At 37.7% G+C, this 24,162-nt stretch overlaps 2 protein-coding genes across 2 annotated transcripts; one reads left to right on the top strand and one right to left on the bottom strand.

Annotated features, from left to right (window-relative positions):
- Positions 1-1,140: 1,140 nt before the first annotated feature.
- On the top strand, positions 1,141-15,732 carry LOC146000515 (leukocyte surface antigen CD53-like). The gene is made up of 5 exons (XM_083138286.1): positions 1,141-1,313; positions 3,747-3,941; positions 9,164-9,328; positions 12,857-13,033; positions 15,613-15,732. The coding sequence occupies exons 1-5, from the start codon at positions 1,254-1,256 to the stop codon at positions 15,730-15,732; spliced, it is 717 nt and encodes a 238-aa protein (XP_082994412.1). The 5' UTR covers positions 1,141-1,253.
- A 706-nt stretch (positions 15,733-16,438) lies between these two features.
- On the bottom strand, positions 16,439-18,256 carry LOC146000461 (ionotropic receptor 21a-like). Its single transcript, XM_083138163.1, has one exon. It carries the CDS (start codon positions 18,254-18,256, stop codon positions 16,439-16,441), a length of 1,818 nt encoding a protein of 605 aa, XP_082994289.1.
- Between the last annotated feature and the right edge of the window lie 5,906 nt (positions 18,257-24,162).

Raw genomic sequence — 24,162 nt, 5'->3', positions numbered from 1 at the left:
TGAAGAAATTATTTGTACTCACTTGTGGAGGTGAATATGTAAAGTTAAATCCTGCTTAGTAAACTTGAAAATTGCAATCTTGTGTGGCTCAATGACTCACAATCTTCAAAATAGTTTTAGAAATGGAAATATGAGGCATGCTCATGATACCACCCCCCGGCTTCGAAATTTTTGTTCACGCCCAGCATACATTTTAACATAAATTTTACACACAAAGTTCCAATACTCTCTTAAATACCTTTTATATAACTACATTCAATCATTCATTAACAAAAATAAATTACAATTTTATGTCAGCTTATCTAAAAAAAAACTAACCACTCTCTTAGCAAGATAAATATCATGGTTGACTACATAGAAGCCCGTATGGGATATTAAAAAACAAAACACTGTAAACATTATTAAATGACGTCATGTGGAGGGCTATTCTGAAGAATAACTGTATTATAGTTTTAAAAGTTTCAAACTTTAGTTAGTTACGTTGTATTATTTTTAGAGATAAGTTCTCCAGAACTGTTATTTAGTGGAAATTTGTATCTACCTCTAATTTACGTCACACGAAAATTTCCCAATGCAACTTCAAAATATTCCACCTTGCCCTTTGCAGTGAAACAAGGGATTTTTACAGAGCATTATCAAAAATGAATGTACAGTGGGATCCATGAGTATTACCGTGCAATTTATCCATCACCATGTTCGTGCACTTTATTTGACCCAATAAGAGCTTCAAGAATTAAAAGTAAACTCAAAACAAGCTGTTGACAACTTCTGCACCAGCATACATAAAAATCCATCGCTTAAAACCACATAGGATGTAAGAGAAAAATTAATTAATATAGTCATAGACAATTTGCACGGTAATACTCATGGATCCCACTGTACCTTTTCTATCAAAGTTGGGTTCTACATACATACCCGATATTCGTATTGCATACAATATATTTGAATTTCTGAGACAAACTAACACATTGAATGACTTAAATGGACATATTTGTATCGTCTGTATCTTACAAATATGCTAATCATGCATTCTGGGTAAATTCTTATGTATTCAAGATGTATGCTGGGCGCTGGACATAAACAGCCAAATGCAAAGTTGTAAGTTCAATAAAAACATACATATGATGATGATCAATTTTTTCAGTAGCTATAAAATAAATAACGGTAATTGTAAAGAACTACAATTTAGCTGAGTGGACTTAGTGTTATGTGTTTGATAAGCACTAGGATTATTAAAAAGTAATAAGCTCAAAATGTGGTCTGCTGTCCGATGTTTGCGATGTACTAATTTCTTTTTTTGTGTTTTCACTATGGTACGTATAGTATGAGTCTTGCAGAAAGTCTACGAATCGAATTAGTACATTAATATTATGTAAATTACATTAAGAAGAACAAAAATAGTGAAGAATGTTAAAAAGTATATTATTAGAAGAAACAGTCTTTTGTAACTCATAGGATCCTAGATAGATTACAAAAAATGCAGTAGGTATATGTTTGAAGAAATTATTATGTTTTCTATTATCAACAAAAAAAATTACAAAATGCATAATTCAAACAAAGCATTAGAGACATATGTACAATATTAAAATTTGTATAGCATATTGCAGTGTAACTAACCTATTTTCTGGTTATTAATATTAATGTCGTTCCTTTTTAAATACTGGGGTGTAATGGGTTGACACCCTGAGGATACCCAAATGTCAACCTTCCTCCCACGTAGTACACCCTGGTATACGTTTTGCAGACTAGCGAGGCTGTGGCGTCTGGACTCACAGCCAGTATAATCCTTCTTGGGGCTCATTAGCTGTCCTGGTGTGTTTGTAATTGTCCTTTCATCCATCTTATCTTATCACCATTCATCCTCACCTTCGCGATTAGGCAAAAGTGGCACAGAAGCAAAGTAAACAAACAAATCAATGAATCAAAGCAAAGTCAACAAACAAATCAATGAATCAAAGCAAAGTAAACAAACAAATCAATGAATCAAAGCAAAGTAAACAAACAAATTAATGAATCAAAGCAAAGTAAATAAACAAATCAATGAATCAAAGCAAAGTAAATAAACAAATCAATGAATCAAAGCAAAGTAAATGCCACGTCCCGGAGAGGGGTGACACCAGTCCGGCTTAGGCCAGGGTAAAACATGAGATTCTCAGGGCAACTAAAACTGATTGATAACTTATTATAAGAGAAAGGGAACAAAGGAAACAACTTGTTTCACCTACTACGGAAGGTACAATGCACCGTATATTCTTAACTTTCATATTACATTAAATTTATATACAGGATTGTATTTAAATCTGTCTCTTTGTTTCTTGGTCACATATATCTGTATTAAACATATTTCATCTACTGGGAGGCTTCTTCATCTTCTTTCTGGATACGTGATGAACTTCTTCTTCTATTTGGCTAACAAGCTTCTTTTTTCGTCTGCTAATATGCTCCCTCTTCTTCTTTATGGATATGTGAAAGACTTCCTCTTCTTCTATCAATTAATCGGCTGATTCATCTATTGGTTAAGAGGCTTCTTCTTCTATCAATTGGTTAATAGACTTCTTCTTCTATCAATTGGTTAATAGGCTTCTTCTTCTACTAGTCGATAGTCTTCTTCTACTAATCAATATACTTATTCTTCCATTCGTTAGTAGACTTCTTCTTCTATTAATCAATATACTTATTCTTCTATAAACTTATTCTTCTATTATTTAATACACTTCTTCTTCTATTTGTCAATAGGCTTCTTTCTTCTATGAATTAATAGAATTCTTCTTATACTTCTTCAATATATTTATTTTTACATTGATTACTAGACTTCTTCTTCTATTAGTTGATAGACGAAATTTTCTATTGGTTATCTATCTATCTATCTAATCGAGTCTTCTTCTTCTACTAATCAATATACTTATTCTTCTATTCGTTAGTAGACTTCTTCTTCTACTAATCAATATACTTATTCTACTATAAACTTCTTCTTCTATTAATCAATATACTTATTCTTCTTCTTCTATTATTTAATATACTTCTTCTTCTATCGATGTTATTATATGCCTTTCATATATTTATTCTTCTAGTAAATATATATATATCTTATTTACCAAGGCACCTATATCCAAATTCCTTCATTGGATTGATTTCCCTTATTTTTGTCAAAGATACAACAATAATTCGAATCAATATTTTGCTACGCAATTGCCTAATACAAGCAGAAAAAAGGGGTTAATCGAAGGGCGCCGCCTGTCCCGCGCTCGACCTCGATCCGGGCAGCAATATATGCGGCTACACGGAAGTGCTTGGGGGCCGCCACTGAGTTGGCGCCGCACCGAGGAAAACAACCAAAAAGGTCTAGTGGGAAAACTCCTTCCCACTAAGACAATAGAGATATAAAATTGTAATCGCTTTTTAATTTCATTAATCTTTACATACAATCACATATGCTGCACGTGTCGATCATTTCTTCATCTCGTCTTTATCCATGTCCATTATTTATCTCAGTTCATAAATTTATGTAAGCACAATTAATTTCAGTTCACCAAACACTTTCATTCAATTCGCGTACGCATTGTTACTATAATCTGCGATCCTAATATTTCTTCCGCGTGCTGCCATCTATGATTCCTTATTTCAATCATTTGCCATATGGTTTACATGTGCGGGTACGTAACATAAACAATCAAATCAATGAATCGCAGCAAAGTAAACAAACAAATCAATGAATCAAATTTAAGGATTTGTATTTACGTTTTTAGTGCATTGGACTGGCCTGTATCGGCGTTGGACTTTATGTGCAGAACGCTCTTCCTCAACAAGACAATGATCTCCTTCACAAACTGTGTGGCGTCAACCAGTTCCCTCTGTTTCTTGTGACCGGTTCCTTCGTACTGGGAGGCTCATTTTTTGGGTGCTGGGGTTCCCTGGCGGAGAATAAGTACCTGATAGCATATGTAAGTATGCAATTTACTCAAATTAACATAATCTTCATATTTTAAAGATTTTTGTATATTATGTACAAAATTAGTGTTCTGGTTATATCTGTAACCTTTACCCATAAGATATATAATAATGCAAAATGGTACGTAATGAAATAAGGATTGTTAAAGGTGCAGGAACCCATAAATTCTAAAGGGTTATATTGGATTCCGCAACAGGACTGAACCTTTTTCTCACACAATTTAAATTCGGTCCAAGTTGCGTATTGTTTCACTGAAATATGGTTCCTGAACCGTATTTAAATTGATCCGGAGAAAAGGTTCCAGGACCGAATTGAAATACTTTACAGAAAAAAAGTTTCTTTACGGTCCAGAACCCATTTACGATTTCCAGGCGCGTGCCCAGGATTTTCGTAAGGGGGGGGGGGTTATGAATCCAACACATTTTCCAGTTCACAGGTCAAATTTCTTGTAATAAATTAGATAATTAATATACTTGAATTTTACCCCAATGAACGCAATCAATGTATTTGCTATGGATGTTTCATGTTTTTATTGCATCATATAAAAGCACCTGCTTGAATATTTCCAAATTATTAATATTTTATATTTAATTGCTCAAATATAATTTTTAAACAAAAAATATGTACACTCAACATTGTAACAACATTAAAGAGATTAAGACTACTTGATGTCTTAAAGACAGTACTAAATAAGGTACCACAGTTCAACAATTTAAATTCTGAAATTTAGGCATCTAGGTTTCTGTGCGAGTTCTGACAAGTAACAAGTAAGTTCGTCACAAGTAAATTTTATATCCCGGTGAATGTTCAGAGCAGCTAACCCATTTAATCTTTCTTCGCAAATGGTATTTCGAAGATAGGTCTTCAACCGCCTCAAAGTTGAGAATGATTTTTCGTTTGATGTTGTTGTTACCGGGATTGTACATAATATGCTCAAACGTGTGTTTACCCAGGGAAATATTACTGTACTTCACTGCACATATCAATTGCTTCAAGAGCATTTACTGGACGTGTTTGCATTGCTGCAAAATGACGATACCACAGTCTCATTTCAGTGGGAGCGTCGTCGCCTTGTAATCAAGGTCTCCCGGGTTCGATACCCGATGGAGACACATAGTGGTTCGGATCTCACTTTAAACTTTAGGTCCATTCCCGATTAGCCTCACTGTGCATAAAGTGGATTTAAAACATCAATTTAATGAACATTGTACTTGTTGTGGAGATGATTTTGCTAAATATTGTGTACATTTTTGGCATTGTATTATTATATTATTGGTCAAAACATTTGTTTGACAGTCGACAAACAAATACGAACCCTTTCAGTAATTAACATTTTCTACTACAGTGTCATTAGTATGTCATATTCATTTTCATATTAGGTCTATGGAGAGGAATTTTGTATGTTGTTAACGTTATGGAACTGCGAAACCAACTGTTGAAGGGACCACTCCCCCCCTTCCCCTCCGAAGCCCAGTACCGCACCGCAGGATCTGTCACTGAGCCCGAAAAATCTTGCCAGACAGTGCTCGAAATGGAAATTCCTAGCCGAAAAGGGAGGGGATATTTGATCGATTTTGGAGATACGAGGGAGTACAACCTTTAATGGATCAACATGGAGGTAGGTGGAGGATGCTCAATATGCAAATTATTCTAATTGGGGGTATGCTTTGTGAAACTTTCTTAACTGGAGGCAGCACCCCCTACTTCGACCACTGATGCCAGAAAAGATGCTTTCAGAAAATGAATTTATTACTGCACACACATATTACTTATTGTATTTGTTGCGTTTGTACAAGAGAAATATTCAGAAGATTTGTAAGGATTATTTACAGTTCACAGGATACCTACCTAGTCTATCCCGTGTCGTAATACAAATTTTATCCCTTTCCTACAAAATAATAAAACTGTCCATGGCAACCGTGATTTTATAATGTGGTTGCATACATATATAGTAGCACCAAGCTTTCTGGGACCTCGGAAAATACGTGAACCACAGGCTTCCCCGTGGCTTTAACTAGCGACACTAGTGGCACTGCTCCGACGCCAGGGTTTCAAATGCCTTGGTGGATCTATAAGATAGTAATATCGTTTTTCGAGGGTACGTGAACAAAACAAAAAGTAAATGGTTTTAAAGTCAATTTTATATTCAGATACGTTAATCGGGACTGGACTTAAAGTTTAAATCGGGATACGTACCACTGTGCAATGCACCTTCACAAGGGATCAAACCCAGGACCTCTTTGATTACACCACCATCGGTGAGGCCCCTGAAATCATTGAGGAAACTTGTTCATCTTCATGTTCTCTCGCCCTGTGAAAGTTTATTGGTGATATAGGGTGACATCCTACACACGTCTTGCAGACATACACACGCGGGCACCCCCCTCCCCTGCACACACACGTTTGAAAGCTTACAGCACATGCTGTGCCCTCCCAGAAAAACAATTCTAAATCCGCCTATGAATATATGTGCTATCAAATAATGAACGTCACTTACCTCGAGAGTTCCTTGACATAATTTTGCAACAAGGTTTCCAATATCTTCTGTTATGCCTTCTTGTTGAATATCAGAGTCTGAAAGTTCGCACGTTTCACTCTTGCAATTCGGATGGAATTCCTCTGAACTTAAATCGACCTTTTCTGACGTTCTATTTGTGGAAGGTGAAGATTCAACTTCCATTTTTTGTTTATTTTGGAAATAATCTAATAATGTATTTCTCCTCTTTTCTCTATCCATCTTTAGTTTCACGTCAAAAATCTATTACACACGCAGAAACGTAACACACAACACAACCACTTCGACTTGCTACCTTGCAGACTGCAACTCGCTACAACCCCAGTGAACACCAGGACTTGGGACAAAGATACGGGGCGAGTGTTTGTGGGTCCGGGAAGTCGAATGTCTGAACCATACATCCAGCTTGGTCCAGCTCAAATTACGTCACCAGTGTTGACAGCAACCAGTAGTGTTGGCAACTGCTAAATTATTTACGCAGACATTCAAGTGAGATCTTTCACAAATGTTACAAGAAAATTTAATAAACTGAAGGCTGGAAATTGGTTGAGAAAAAAATATCTAATTTGTAAAGAGCACAAGAGTAAATCGTATAATATTTTGGCATATTAATTGTTTTTATTTTGTTTATGAAACTGACTGGGCCAGTTGGGCTATATAATGCATCCCTCACCCCTCCCTTCCTCCCGGCATGCTATTGTACAAAACATCGCTTGCCTCCTTCGTAAAACCATGCTTCGCTACTGCCTGCAACAATTATTATTATTATAATTATTGATATTTTGAAATAAATATGCATCCAGGTGCGATATAAGATTTTGACTTACTTTGCCTACTAATTGTAGTGATTCAAATCTCACAGAACTTTGCTCTGCTGGCATAAATGGTATAAGAAGGGGAAAGAAAGAAAAGGGAAGTTAGCAGCACTGTCGTAACAGGAAAGGGAGGGTCATTCTCCTAAGAGGGTCATCGTGGGTGAAAGAAAGGGGAGGAGGGATTCCTTCAGTTCGCATTCCAAGGGTTACGGCTTTTTTCTTGACCATACTGAGAAGGAAATTCTCCTTCCTTTTCAGTGACTAAGGAATGAATGAATGCCTGTGCATTGCTGTAACTCAACTCCAATATTATCAAAAGTAATTGAAGAAGCAAATACATTTCTCATCGCCAAATGTAAACATTTTACAATATTGGCGATTTGGTACTCAAACACATTTATGAAATAAAATTTATTTTTGCTTTGAATTTTTTTAAATGACGAAACCAATGGGGGGGGTTTAACCCCCACCAACCCCCCCCCTGGGCACGCCACTGACGATTTCTGATTTTCTCTCCTGGACCGGAATTGAATTTATTCAAAATTACTGGACCTTTAGCAACCCTGATTGAAATCTACACAATTACAGTAGCATTACTATTTTAAAAAAATATTTTCAGTGCTGTATTTGAAAAATTCAAATCTCTTTCTTAGTTATTTCTTCAAATGTCTATAAAACACACTTCTTCTTCTATTAAAGGCCTCTTTAGAGATTGCTACCCAACTTGTTCATTATTTTGGCCTCAAATTCTCATGTTATTTCTCCTTGGTTTATTTCGGTAATCATTGCCTTTGTCTTGTTTACATATGTATTTTTATCCCTATTTATTTATTATTTAACAAAGAATTCCAAATACAGCGTTGGTCATTTTACATTGAAATGTATGACAGTAGAAAATAACAACAAACAAAAAACTTAGATTCAATAGAGAATCTTACACATTTTTGTACAACAGCCATTTGAAACGTGCCTGATTTTCAAAAATGTATATTTGTCCTGTTAACTTGTTGAATTGGCTGGGTAGTCTGTAGAGCAGGGAACGCTATATGAGGCATAACCTTGGCTTCTGAGAAGCGAACAGCTGAGTGCTTTCCTGTTCTGCGAGATGGTACTCACATTGGACATTGGGCTCACATTTAAGTCCTCTAGCATTCTGTTCATCGTCCTTTCGTTTTCTGCTAATAAGGCCATGTCGTCAGCAAATCTTATACATTTTATTCTTCGTGTTCATGGCTTGAGACGAGACCGAGATCGTATTCGCCTTGTAATCAAGGGGTTCCCGGTTCAATACCCGGTGGAGGCACATAGTGGTTCGGATCCCACATTAAAACTGTAGTCCAGTCCCGATTAACCTTACTGTGCTTAAAGTGAACTTAAAACACCAAAACAAAACAAAACAAAACAAGACCGAGATATGAACGAGTTTTCCACACCGTCAAGACTTGTATTTAATGTACAGTGGGATCCATGAATATTACCGTGCAAATTGTCCATGACTATTTTCATTAATTTTTCTCGTACATTCTATGTGTTTTGAAACGATGCAATTTTATGTACGCTGGTGCAGAAGTCGTTAGCAGCTTGTTTTGAGTTTCCTTTTAATTCTAGAAGATTTTATTGGGTCAAATAAAGTGCACGAACATGGTGATGGGCAATTTGCACTGTAATACTCATGGATCCCACTGTACGTACTACACATGTAGAGGAAATAGACTTTACATTGATGCAAAGATTATCTCTGGATATCGACCAGATGAGTTCTGGAAAGTTAATCGAGCTTTGGAGAGCTAACGTCACTGAGTCACAGAGAATCCTATTCTTTATTTGTCGATAGGAAAGCTTCAAGACATACTTCAAACTTCATATTATGTCTTTCTCTTGCAGTTTATAGTCGTATCGTTCGTTTGTCTCTTGATGGAAAGCGTACAGCTGAACACACAGTTGCTTCTCAAGCAGGTGGACAAGGATGCTATCGCCGATGTGATCGGCTACAGGATGAGGACTTGTGAAGAGGCAGACATTACATATTGGACATATCTGCAAAACTGGGTAAGAATTCGTCTTCGTTTTTTCATTTCTACTTTGCTGAATTCACGTCCCTGTTCTACATCTTGAGTTGCGAATGAATAATGAACTGGTGAAGATGGGCAAACACAGTGAAATGTCCTTATCTAGGAATCGAACCGATGGCGTGCTGTAAATGTAATCACCTTTTAATTAAAGGGTCCTGGGTTCGATACCCAATAGAGGCATACAGCTGTTTGGGTCCCACTCAGAACTGTAGGTTTAGTCTCGATCAGCCTATCTGTGCATAAAGTGAACTTAAATGAAAACTCAGACGAATGCACTTACTTTCTAAGTAAAAATATTAGAGGGCAACTTTCTCCTTGATCCCCCGTGTGCACGCACACGACATTAAGCATAAACCTCATGTAACTCTTACAGAAATGGTAGTACCACTAGCGCACGCAGGATTGTTTTTCGGAGGGTGCGGAAATTGTAAAGGTACATTTTTGAGGCGGGTATGGAATACACTAAAATATTTCGTTATTACCATCTTATCCTTCGTTTTAAAAGTTGTTGATTTTACAAAAAATTCAGGACGGGCTGTAGCCCCATCTGCTCCCCCCCGTATGCCAGTCGGTAGTACTGAGACCGAATGCTTCTTTGCAAATAAAACACTCAAACGCTGACCAAGACAAAATTTATAGAAAAAAATACTCTATAAATAGTTGCGGCGATTAGGGGTGTAGTTGCCCTCCCACTTTTTATCAATTTTGCCCCCGATAAACCTTATCTACCAAGGGAAAGTAAGCTTTCCTTGCCCCCTCCAGTTTTGGAACCCAATCGCCGCCACTGACTATAAACGTAACGTTTCCACCCTCTAACAGGGTCTTCTTCAGACAAGACAAATATTCATAATGAATTATTTGCAAACTGGCAAAAATGCCGGTTTATTAAGGTGTGGTACAGTCTTTACTATTTTCTAACTTCTATTTTTTTTTTCGTTCAACGCCCTCTTCATTTCCCCCTCGCCCTCCACAGGCTCTTCACTAACCAACCAGAGAAACAATTGTAGGGTGTTGGGAAAATGTACTTGAGTAACAAACTGCGATTTACTGCTGCTTTCACTTGACACACTGAATCAATTAAAGAAAATATGAGTGAAATTTTAAATTGAACATGTGTAATGATTCTAAGCGGTGATGATCCAACCATAGGCGTAGTTCCGTCGGTCTATTTTGAGGGGTCCAGCATTATTCATGCTTTTATCCATTACGAAAATCATCATGACCATTCTCCTTAGGAAACAGGTATCCCCACATCATGTTATCCAAAAGAAGTGGAATTGTGTTTATGTCGAGTGTTATTTTTATGAATAAATGCACTATTATATACGTATGGTTGTAAATTTAATAAAGAACACACTACTTCTTTAGGATAAAGAAGGTGTGATTTTAGTGTGTTATTATTGGGTAATCCTGCGTTTATCGTAATGAACAAATTATAATGCTGCAAGGCAGAGCACTCAGAAGAACCTGCGATAATTCCCGTGGAAAAACTAATGCATAATTGTCTTATCTAAGTGCTCTTTTCTTGCTCTTCTGCATATATTCCTGAAGAATTCTTCACGATCCTCTACAAAATCGTTTTCTAAGTTCAATAGTGCCTTGTCTCACGGTTGATCTTAGCCATATTTTCAGACGTTTCATTGCAGAAAAGGACCGTTCAGCTGTAGCCAAATACACTGTGCAATGTTCAACATTTTGTGCAACTGAAAATGAACAACTACCCAGGGTGCAATTTGTACCCTCACTCCCTTGCTCCCACAAAGTTACGCCTATGCTTTCGGATCTTAAGAATATGTCTACTGAATAAATGAATTAGGGAAACGAAGAATTCCAGACTATTACAAAATAGAGAACCTCAAAGTTATTGAAATATTCACGACAGGTGCGCTATTCTTCTTCTTTATGTAGGCTTAATAATTAATTTGATCTTTTATTGTCGCCCGAAGAATAGTTCTGACAAACAAAATATAAAACAAACATAATAATACTAAACATGCACTAATTATAATTGATGGCGTAAAGGATACAGAAGTTGCAATTTTGGGTGATATATTATTCAATTATCCTCTAAAACTAGATTTTTTTATTAATTAATTTGTTTTATTTTACTTCGCTCTTCTGCCACTTTTGGCACCTATACTCTGCCACTTTTTGTTAATTGAAACAAGAAATAAGCTTACCTCCAGAAGAATTAATCTAACTTGAGACACAAAGCGATATACCTGAGATTCCTAGTGCAGCATCATTAGAAGTGATCCAGAAAATTTACCCGTCAGTGGGAGAGTTGAACACAAGTTTCAACTAAACCGCCCTCGTGCAATGGAAAATTCACATAAGTTCCGCGCATTTGCATACATATTCGTGACATGGCGCAACGTACACAATGACTTGGAAAGGAACGATTCCACTAATCAACTATAATGATTGCACACGATTGAGTCGCTTCTACACGATCGCGACACATTTACATTCACACGACATTCAGGTGTATACTTTTAAATTACCCGTACGCAATACAGATCCACAGGAACTAACTTCACTTTTTTGTTCTGACGCCTTTTCCCCATCAAAACTGTTATTCTATTTAAGTCTCAATGAGGAATTATTATTGTTTAAGTCCACTTTATGCATATATAAGCTAATCGGGACTGGACCTACAGTTTAAAATGGGATCCGAACCACTGTGCAATGTGCCTCGACCAGGTTTCGAACCAGAACCCCCTTGATTACAAGGTCATGTCTATAGAATGACGGCTCTTTTTCATATTCAGAAAAACTCAATTATAGGAAGTCATTGTTGAAAGACTCCATTATTATCAACACTGTATGATAAACCGCCATTATTTTAAAGCAACAACATTATTCTTTGCCATACACTCCAAGGCGGAATATCAATTGAAATAACGGTGATATATTTTCTTTAAAATCTTGTCCGTACATATGGTGCATAAAATGCACATGGGCTTAACCCTGTATCTACCTTCTGTTGTATGCTGCCTGCATCAAAACATAATTTGACCATCTTTCCATAAGTTTGATATTTTCTATTTTTTGTGCAGTTTTTCTTTCCTTTATTATTTTGCGGATATGGGGGGCTAATGTCAGGCTCGGAGGGGGGCTTAGCCCCTCTAGCCCCTACCTAACTACGCCCATGGATCCAACATGTACAGTATATCACGTCTGTAATGTTTGCTTTTGAAAGAATATACATAAATAACGACCTCTTGTAAAGTTTCATTTTTTAACTAAAGCTCTCGCCACGAAAACAGTCCAGTCAAGGTTGGAGCTTCGCCTTGCCTCCTCCACACACCCCTGGCCATCCAGGTTGCCACAATTCTTGTAAGTTGCTCGGTCGAGACTTCGCGCGTTGTACGTGTCCGGTTGATATCGTCGGTTGAAATTGTTACTTATTGGCAACACTGTTGGTGGGTGGCATGACCTTGACTGGACTGTTTTCGTGGCGAGAGCTCTAGCCTAGAATTATTGTTACTTGTCCATATTGCAGGGAAGATGTTGTGGGGTGTATAACGGAACCTCATGGCAAGAAGTCCCGAAGGAATGTTCTGTTGAGTGTTCCAAGAATCCGCCATTCACAGCCGGTTGTCTGGACAAACTGGAACAGTCCATCAAGCTGGAAGCTACCATTCTTTCATACTTTATGAGTGTAGTCATTCCGTGTCAGGTAAGCACAATGAAAATTTTAGTATGGTTTCTGCAGTATACTTCAGCTGCATTAATGAACCTCGCCAGAAATTTTGGTGATAGTGGAAACAATAACAATAATAATAATTATAATCAGAGCTATGATTATTATTATATAATAATATTTATTATACACTCATTTATATGAACCAATTTCAGTTCAATTATTATTATTATTATTATTATTATTATTATTATTATATCCTTGGGGAGACTGCTACTCGATCCACCGGATGAGTTAACAGCCAACACAACTATGCAGTTAGTTTACGTAGTGCATGTTTATTCTATATTATTATTAACTATTACACACTCGCCTTGTAATCAAGGGGTCCCGGGTTCGATCTCGATGTAGGGGCATGGCACAGTAGTACGGATCCCACTTTAAACAGTAGGTCCAGTCTCGATTAGCCTTTCTGTGCATAAAAAAAACGACAAATCAAAACAAAATTAACTATTCACACATCGTTTAAGAAAGAAAATTAAAAGTTAGGCAGAAATTTTGGTCATGAAGTTTATGTTATGTGAACTCTCAGGTAAACTCAAATTTTGAAATCTGTGGAACCATACCTATAGGGTATAGCCTAGAATATGGAAACATAAAGTAGTTCCTGTATTTTACCCTGAATTTTTTGATCTAACGTAGTATTTACTTGAGTTAATTCATGGAGTACTAACTGAACTTCATTCCTATTATTAGTTAATCTGTTAGAATACTAACTTCATTTCTGTTATTAACAATAAAAATACAGTTTGCTGCTGAAATGAACTATGCCAATTTCCAGGGAGGGTGTTTACCTGTTCGATAACCCGCCCACCTCCCATGGCTGCGTTGATTCCAGTTAAGGCACACAAGATATTTCACATCACCCCCACTCACGACCGGATCAAGTAAGTGTGGGGCGTTACCCCCACACACCCTATACGCCTTCATGGCGTGGTGCTAAGTACAGGGGAGCACTTTACCTTTAAGATATTTCACTGTTAGGCCCGCTTTAGACGAAAGCATTTTTCTTAAAATTTATGCCATGATCAAAAAGCTACAGTGTAAAAATGTTATGGCATTTCAGATGCCATGGCATATTTCATGCCATTTCTCAAGGATAGAACCGGCTCTATTTCCGTAGCATTTTCCGTAGCATAACCAATCAGAGGCGACCTCATGGTCACGAGTGGAAATGTAATTGCGGTCGCGTGAGATGTAAACAACGTATCACATCATACTTTTAAACGACGATAACTATAAAACGGAGCGGAATGTCGCTTCGTATTAAATGGTTTTAGGTAGAGAAGAACGGCGCTGATAAAATACATACTTTACAACTTTTACTGTACACGTATGGAAGAATATTTTAGCTTTTTGAATTGTAAACATTGTGCACATATAGCATTGACGGTGTAACTCGACGTGCCTTTCGTGCCGTATGTATTGTACATTGTAATTGAAACAGCTAACCGAAATGTTCCATAAAATGCTTTCGTGTAAAAAATGCTATCTGTTATAAGATTTTTGGAAGCATTTACGTAGCATTTATGCTAGCAAAAATGCTAAAGGAAATGCTTTCGTCTAAAGCCGGCTTAAGAACAAGGTTAAAGTAAACACGATTTGTGAGAAATAGTTCCTTTCCTATGTTTAAGTTCTGGTGTTATTTTGCCCATGAATGCATTGGTCGTAGCTAAACATCTCATAATATAAGGTTCCGCATCTTCTACGTTGAGTGCTATGGCTTTATCGCACGCACTATATTCCTACGCGCAATATTCATGCACATCTGCCATTCTAAAAAACAATAAGGTTTCTCAGAAGAAATAATTCCTTTTCTATGTGTTACTTCTGGTGTTATTTTGCCCACGAATGCATTGGTCACAGTTGCACAGCTCATAATATAAGGTCCCACAACTTCATTATAGCATGCAGCTGCGTTGAGTGGTATGGCTTTATCACACGCACAGTATTCCTACGCGCAAGGTTCCTGCACAGCTGCCATTGGAAGAACCAATAGGATTTCTCAAAGGCACGAGTATTTGTATACCTTGACTCCGTTTATACTGCAGAAAAGAATAGAGTGAGTGTGTAAGGTGGATAGTGTTAACATTTTCAAACGTGATTAACTCGGCAACTGATAGTGGTATGGTATACAAACCTACATGTAAAGAACATATCAATTAATGCACTTTGATTCTATGTAATTGATTTTAGTGGCAATAGTTTTACATATTATTACAATTTCAACAAAAATTTTTTGTTATTTTGCGTCGTCGCTTTTCTACTTCCTTAAGTTCATCGCAACAAAGAGGATGAATGATGAAATGACGAAATAGATTAAAGAACAAATACAGTGAAACGCCAATGCCTTACCACTAATGACCACCGGGTTCGTGATGGCATACGCCACTCTCTCACACATACACACTCGCTCATTGTATGTACGTATAGTACGTCGAGAAAAATTTGCACACTTTGTATTTGATGATTATACAGGTTTATACTAAGACTATTCGCTTCTTACATAAATTAACACGATCCTTTCTCCCTCTCTTTTCTTTCGCATGTTTTAGGTGACTGTGATTGTCATCAGTTTCATATTGTTGAATTTAGTCATCCTAAGAGAGAAACTAAAGAAGAAACGACCGTCAACAGACGAAACCGAATCAGAGGAAGCAATGCCGGAGTCATAGAAGTTCAATCATATTGTAAAAAGTCGTGACGGCCTCAAAAATAAAGCGATTATTCGATTATTCTATGATTTTTCGTTTCGCTAACCGATTTCGGTGGTCATACGTATACAATATACACCTGTAGGTTGAGAGGAGACAGTCACCGTCAATAAAAATGAGGCACCTCGATACTGAAATAGCCGTTTCCCTGCATCGAGTTGTGTGTGTTGTCTAACTCCTCGGCGATAGCCAAACTTCCTATTGAAAAGTTTCTATTGAAGTTGGCTTATCACCTTAGAGTTAGGCAACACACACAACGCATTGCAGGGAAGACGATATTTCAGGATCATGGTGACGAATTTTTATTGCCGTTGACTGTACATCCAGCATTTATTTCTTGGAATATTCGTCGTTAATATACACAATATGTTTTTTTTCTGAATCATTGGGTGAAACCGCAGATAAACGTATAATACGTTCATCTGTGGTGAAATGTATTCTCTTCCCCTGTTCCCTCTGCTTCCAATGTTGGCGTTCCTTCCACGGTGTTATCTATGCGCAAATTTTGCTTATCCTTCCTGTTCGCTATGATCATTTAGACCAGTGTTTCCCAACCGCCGGGTCGCGGCCCGGTACAGTGCTCTGGCCGCTGTGCTGACCACTCCGCCACGGAGATCGACTACCGACTAGACCACCGCGACTCCTGCTTACGTAAGCGATGAATCAATCATCGACTCAAACCTTTTCGCAGTTTGAATGCCAATACCTCTAGAATTAGGCTTATGGTTGACACAAGAACACCTACTGCAAGTAGCATGAAGTCTGTATGGAGAACCGACAAAGAAAATGCCACTGGTTCATTGTTGATGTCAGGTCTGTAGCTCAACACTGGGGCCATTGTTCTCTTTTTGATCTTCCTGACGGCCTCTTGCTGCCATTTCTTGATAAGCCCAGCTTGGATCAGTCTGTTTATGGCTGCATCTGCTCTCGTCTTGTGCAAAGATCTTTTCTGCAGCACCATACCTGAATTGAGAACAACCACGGGTTGCTCCAGCAGTAAAAGTCTCTCCCAGGCTTCATCGGTTATGTAATCAGTATCCGCTGCAAATTCCTTGTCCAAAGTTTGCACTATGATACTATAATCGCCATTGACGATCCATCTATTGACTTCTTCGAAAGAACTGAGAAGAAAGAAGTTTTCTGCTATTATAGATGATTCTGGATATATATCCCGCGACTTGTTGAGGGTCTTGACGGCATAGAAGTTGGTGGCTCCCCATTTGAGTCCACTGTCCGCAAATTCCTTCAGAGTTGTAATTGGATTGCTGAACATTGGAATCGTCAGATGAGACATTAAGATGCTGGTGTAGAACACAACGACGAGGTACAAGAAGAATATTGTGCACAAGAAATGAATTCGTATTGGGAGATATAACGGATCCGGAGCACCGTGTTGAGTGAGAAGATTGGTCAGTTGGAATACACATTGCTCAAACTTTGCATACACTGTTGGCCTTACTGGATGCAGCTTAAGATACACATGCGTTATGACGCATAGAAAAGCACATAGGAGTATAAGACATATCGTCAGAATCCACACCTCCAAGTCAAACGGCATTGATAAAGCTGTTATTCCAGCTAGACGTTTCGGTTTTGGAACGAGGAAGGATATGCCGGTTCGAATGTACGGGACGCTGATTGTGACCTGAGTGAGCACATCGTTGTCCACTAACAAACCGCATATTCCAATATCAGCCCTCCTCTGGGCAACATCTCCCAAAACTCCGTGAGGAGGAGTCACATGACCCCATCGCTCCTTATTGTGGACATTTATCACTGACGTGGATGCTCCCAGAATCTTGGCTACTTCCTGAACCACGATGACTTCGAATCCACCGTAAGTGAGGTTTCCAGATGAATCCACTTCAGTCGTTGTGAACGGCGGGAAATCGAAAAGGCTTATCTTCAAATTGTCCACGATGGTACTTTCTGGAAACAGTATTTTTGCATCAGCTGGCGAACTTGAAGACCAAACTTTGTTCGATGTGGTTGACAGTATCAACTTAGCTTGACCGTCTTCCTCACCAAATTGAATGAGAAGCGTTGGTACTTCTTGCAGCATGGTTATTTTCTGTGCCACTTCTACTGAAAGTTCATCGAGAGTCATAACGAAGACATGTGAACCTTCTTGGCTGTATTGGTTTGAGCCATTCTGAACGATCTGTGAAAGAACACTGGCATTGTTAGCGAATAAAACATAGTTTGGACACTGTCCAAATAGACTGTGCACTGCGGGTGGTTGCACCATGCTCTCTGGATTATTCAGTGTTATAGTAATGACTGAAAGTGGTGATGATTCAAAGATCAATTGAATAAAATCCTGTACAAATGAATGATTAGGTCCATATATTGCAATGCATGATGATACTGTTAGTGTGGACAGTGCAGAAATGATTAATTCGCCGAGTAGTTGCACGTACGGTGATGACGTCTGATCAGCTGATCCAAGTAGAGAACAAGCTGGACAAGATTCCAAAGTTTCCATCCTCACATTTTGATTTATTTTTCCTGTGAACAAATAATTAAAGATCAGTAAGGGAAGAATGTGTAACTTTAGACCTTATTATTAAGGAACTAACGGCTTCAAGCACATAAAGAGCTTGTTTCACAATTTCGTCATGTCGTAACGTTCCTCAAGGGAACTGGGATCGAACCAGGGTAGTGTATCTCGTTCATCATTCATCCCCAATGATGACGTACTCGCTGTTCATGGTGCGCTAAATCGCAATGTGTGAGAGGTAATAATTGTACACATAAATGGCAAAACACAACACATCAGACTGGATCAGCATGGTAAAATGGAAAAGTATAACTGTCTCTGCCTGTAGATGGAAGTTCAGCGGTGAGCAATTATGATCGTGACTGTTGCTCCAACGTTCTCTCGCTCAATCCTCGTTCTGCCCCTCTCAACTTTTGATCTAAAACTCACTGATGACCTCTATTTTCCTAGATATTTATTGTCATAAGTAGGTGAAACCGGCGACTCTGGGCCGGCCCTTTGACCTACTTTCTCACCTTAATGGATTTCTCTCGTAAGGCATGAGCAGTGTTGCCAACTCCTCACTCGAAAAATCACCAAGGTTTTTGGGTATAACCTAACCTACAATGAGAGAAAAATGGACAGAAGAAAAGCTCTGGCATTATTTTTTAAGCTATTTTTTATGCTAACTTGTTTTTTGACCTACATTTGAAATGAGATACCTATAAGGCTGCCTCCCTCTTACTGTAAGCCCCCCCCTCCTCAGCGTAATCTACTACGACCTGCTAATAGGCTTTTGCTCTCAGCGTAATCCGTTTTACGGGGTAAACTAACCTACAATAAAAGAAAATTAGACAGAAGAAAAGCTCTGGCTTTATTTTTTAAGCTATTTTTTTTTATCTTCTCCAAATCTTGCTTTTATGCTACCTCGCTTTTTGACTTTTATTTGAAATGACTTACCTATAAGGCTGTCTCTTCTTACTGTAAGGCCCCCCCCCCCTCAGTGTAATCTACTACGACCTGCTAATAGGCTTCTACTCTCGGCGTAATCCGTTTTACGGGGTAAACTAACCTACAATAAAAGAAAATTAGAGGGAAGAAAAACTCTGGCATCAGTTTTTTAAGCTATTTTTTATGCTAAACTTGTTTTTTGACTTATATTTGAAATGACTTACGATATTTTCCTATAAGGCCGCTTTTTTTACTGTAAGGCCCCCCTCAGTGTAATCTACTACAACCTGCTAATAGGCTTTTGCTCTTGGCGTAATCTGTTTTACGGGCTAAACTAACCTACAATGAGAGAAAATTAGACAGAAGAGAAGCTCTGGCATCAGTTTTTTAAGCTATTTTTTACCTCCTGCAAATTTTGCTCTTATGCTAACTCGCTCTTTGACCAATTTTTAAAATGACTTACGATATTTTCCTATAAGGCTGTCTCCTCTTACTGTAAAATTCCTCAGTGTAATCTAGCACGACCTGCTAATAGGCTTCTGCTCTGCTGGATGCATTTTTTGACCCACTTTTGAAATGACTTACGATATTTTCCTATAAGGCTGTCTCCCCTTACGATGTTTTCCTGTAAGGTGGCGATTTTACGATTTACGACGTTTTACGGACTAAACTAACCTACAATAAGAGAAAAATGGATAGAAAAAGCTCTGGCATTATTTTTTAAGCTATTTTTTTACCTCGTGCAAATTTTGCTCTTATGCTAACTCGTTTTTTGACCTACTTTTGAAATAACTTACGATATTTTCCCATAAGGCTGTCTCCTCACACTGTAAGGTCCCCCTCAGTGTAATCTACTACGACCTGCTAATAGGCTTCTGCTCTCAGCGTAATTTGTTTTTACGATGTTTTACGGATTAAAACTAACCTGCAATGAGAGAAAAATGGACAGAAGAAAAGCTCTGGCATCACTTTTTAAGCTATTTTTTACCTTCTGCAAATTTTGCTCTTATGCTAACTCGCTTTTTGACCTATTTTTGAAATGACTTACGATATTTTCCTATAAGGCTGTTTTTTTTTTAGTGTAAGCTCCCACAGTGTAATCTACTACGATCTGCTAATGGGCTTCTGCTCTCAGCGTAATTTGTTTTTACGACGTTTTACGGATTAAAACTAACCTGCAATGAGAGAAAAGTGGACAGAAAAAAGCTCTGAAGTACAGTTAATATTACCTAGGTTAATCTGTGACATACAACTAGCGATCGACACGACCACCTGACACACAGACACAGAGAGAGTGAGCAAATTTAAAATATGATCTATCGTGAATTAAACTAAGCTCCCTCACCCACCCACATATAGCCTTACAGGTGACTCAAAAGCAGAAATTGGTCATAGCGTGACAGGTCGATCTATCGTGAACTAAACTAACCTCCCCCCACTCATACATACACACTATGTCTTACAATAAGTAAGGCTGCTATATCACATGTAAGGGCTGACGGTTGCCAACACACACAAGATCTATTGCAAATTTTATTAACCTACGACATAAGCCATGGACACACACACACCAAGCCTTCCAGATAGGCTATAAGCAACTCACCTCTTGCAATTGTATAACGGGGAAAATTAACCTACAGCTAGCAACACTGTTTGAGCTGCTTTCGACGAGTAGTGTTACCAAACTTACTTTTTTTGCAAATAGGCTCTACAGCTAGAGGCTTTGTCTAACAATTGATTAAATTAAGTACCGAACATTATCGAAAAGCAATTCTGAAAACATTATACTGAAACAACAACTTACCTCATGTAAAAATATTACCTAGTACGGGTTAAGCTGTGACATACAACTAGCGAACGACACGACCACCTGACACACAGACAGCTTATACGCAGTTTTTCCTACACACGTACTGGGTTTAAAAGATAACTTGCAACAACCATTTCACTCACCTCCTATCATATAATAAAATTACCACAGGTTTTTGATACTTGCTGCCAGAACATGGTGGTTTTAGACTGGAAATTCAGCCCGATTATTCTATTTGTGCAAGAGAAAAATGATGATGCCTGCATTTGGAATATATAATTCTTCTTACGGTATTTTGCGTGCCCCCTCAGTAACCTTGCTTTCGATTCACGGAAGCTATGACGTGTATTTCCTGTTTCGCGAACATACGAGAACCTTTCACAATATCGCATCAGATAATATATTGCAAGAGCGAGTTGGTTGTGTATATAAATCTAGTCTTGGGGAATGGACATGAATATAATGTCAAAATTATTGCATAACTTAAAAATAATATTTATTGCACTGCGCTTTCTAGCAAAGGTAAATGTGGAATGCCCCGGCCCCTCAGAGATTCGAATACTGTTAGTTAAACAGCAAGCATTGTCATATGGACTGACGATTATTATTTTTTAAAAAAACAGACCTCGTAGTAAGTTATAACCTGAGCTGTCTTGCAAGTCTCTCGAGTTTGATATCTGGTGAAGGAATATGATGCCACTATAAACTGTACACAAGATATACCCAGTCCCTGGCATGAGATGGACGAGGACCTATACAGTTGTACAATGGTTGTTTTTTATTAAAGCATAGCGCTTATTTACATGTCAGCGCAACATGCATGCAAAGAAGGGAGGGAGACCATAACGGATAATTCTTATTTCGATTTCAATATTTTTGCTAGTCACGCTATCTAGACGAACACTGGAAGATGGGCAAAAGCAAGAAAAAAAAAGAAATGTTACCTTTTGCCCCCTCTGCCTGTGTGTGATATACTAGTTTTACATGCATACGGCTGTATCGTGAAGCGAGGCCGAAAATAATTTTTGAAAGCAGTCTCGAGCATCTTCGCGTTCAGCCAACAAGAGAAATAAAACATTACACATGGGTGTGTGGGGCGCAACAGCCACAGTACGGTAATGTGCATGGATGTTAAAACTTTTGGGTTTTTCTGAATAGACATACATATCAGTTTTGCAGTCTCCAGATGGGACCGGAGCTTACTCTTCATTTGGACAAGGGGGTTCAGATCAACTATAATTTTTGTTCACATCAAAATGAAACAAAGGATTTTACTCCACTGCTTACTTATTCAATATTTTTATTATTGTAAAGAATGGGGCGGTGTGTCTTATTGTATATAGTCTTCCAACAACCACCTCGGGGGCGTAAATTTATGTTTCTGCATGTATGCAAAATGCACTTAACTTCTGTTGTGAAGTTTGTTTTGCTGCTGTGATTAAATACTAAACCAAAATCTTATTACATAATTTTGAAGTATATTTGTTAATACGATCTATATTATATCATCGCTATAGGTGGTCCATGTTATGCGCAGGAGAATTTTTAAAAAATGTCTTGTTTCTCGAACCTGTGGCCTGTAGATTTGCTTTGTTGGCAACAGAAACAGAAAATGGCACTATGTTATTCTATACTGATACAGGTGTACTGTAATCATAACAATTTTCTAGTAACAAAACAACAACTATGTCGGAAAGAAATGGTGGGGGGCTTGTCTGTGTGGGGTCTTATTAACTACTTCACATCTGTACCCGCACAACTCATCGACTACAAAGCAACAATGTTAGGAAGTGTGTGCATGGTCCCAAAAATACAAATTTAAAATCACTAATGAGACATGAACTCCTTTTACTGGTGTGTATTTGAATATGCGAAAATGAGGTACTTTGAAAAGGCCAGGGCGTACGGTAAATTGATTTTATTGAAAAGTATGCAGAAGCAGTGTTGGAAGCAGTTTGAAGACTGAAACGGCTATGGAAGGACACTTATTATAATGTTAATATTTCAGTATAATGTTTTCAGAATTGCTTTTCGATAATGTTCGGTACTTAATTTAATCAATTGTTAGACAAAACACACATTCGAATTCAAGGACGGAAAATATGAACAGCGAATGAATGCTTTAGAGTAGATGTGATATTTAAAGGAGGTGATTATTTTTTTTATTTTCTCAATTCAAACAAAAATTCATGAATATTATTATCATTGAATGGTTGGTTAGGTGCTCGGTTTACCTTGTCCCTCCGAACGAAAGATGGAATGTATACAAGCCTGTGCCTCCTAAGTTTATCGCGGCTATGAGGATGAATCGCGAAATGAAACGAACTGGAAACTTTCAATATATATATATTTTTTATAACATGCTTCACTAAGGAGGTCAAATGACAAGTTGGATTGCTATCCTTTTTATAATTTGTTAAATTTTATTACGAACGAGGAAAGAATGCATGGCACTTAATGCTGTAATGTTATTGATTAGATCATCGTTTATCTTGTCCGCATCGATTAATCTTCTTATGTTTTTTTTTTTTTGTCTTTTCGTCGCGTCCATCTCTTCTGTTATCACAATCGAGACTTCTAGATTATTATTTTTTCTCCCTGCAATTTTAGAAATGTAATTTTTCATGATCATCCAGCGAACGCCTGAGACATTTCAGCAAAATGTCGATTATTCAATGGATGTTGTAAGGTTCCATGTTTTTTTTTTCACTATTTTTTGCTTGGTCGATTTTGAATTTGGGAGTTATTTTTTTATTTTGCCTTTCGCGACATGTTCGACTAATCGTGACAATACGTTTCAACCTTTCTGCATAAACGTTGAAACGTTTCAACGAACAAACGTTGAACCAAAAAAAAAGTTTTCTCAAACGTTTAGACGACTACGAAAACGTTGAAATGTAAAATATTGTTGCATTGTAATCAAAAAAGAATTTGTTGAATATGCCTAACCTAAAATAAAATTCAAGAATTAATAGAGTTAAACATTTGCCACTCTGAAATGGCGACGGCTATCATAACATTATTTTCAGCAGGATAATAATGACAATATTATATATATTAAGGATTAGGCCCGAGGGATTCTTATTCACTACACTCGTTTCTAACCTGTCCATACTGGAAACCGAAAACACAAGTACGAGACACTAACTTG

This window comes from Lepisma saccharinum, chromosome 1, assembly GCF_977018435.1.
Source record: "Lepisma saccharinum chromosome 1, izLepSacc3.1, whole genome shotgun sequence".
NCBI lineage: Eukaryota > Metazoa > Arthropoda > Insecta > Zygentoma > Lepismatidae > Lepisma > Lepisma saccharinum.
This window is presented reverse-complemented; position numbering and strand designations above follow the sequence as displayed.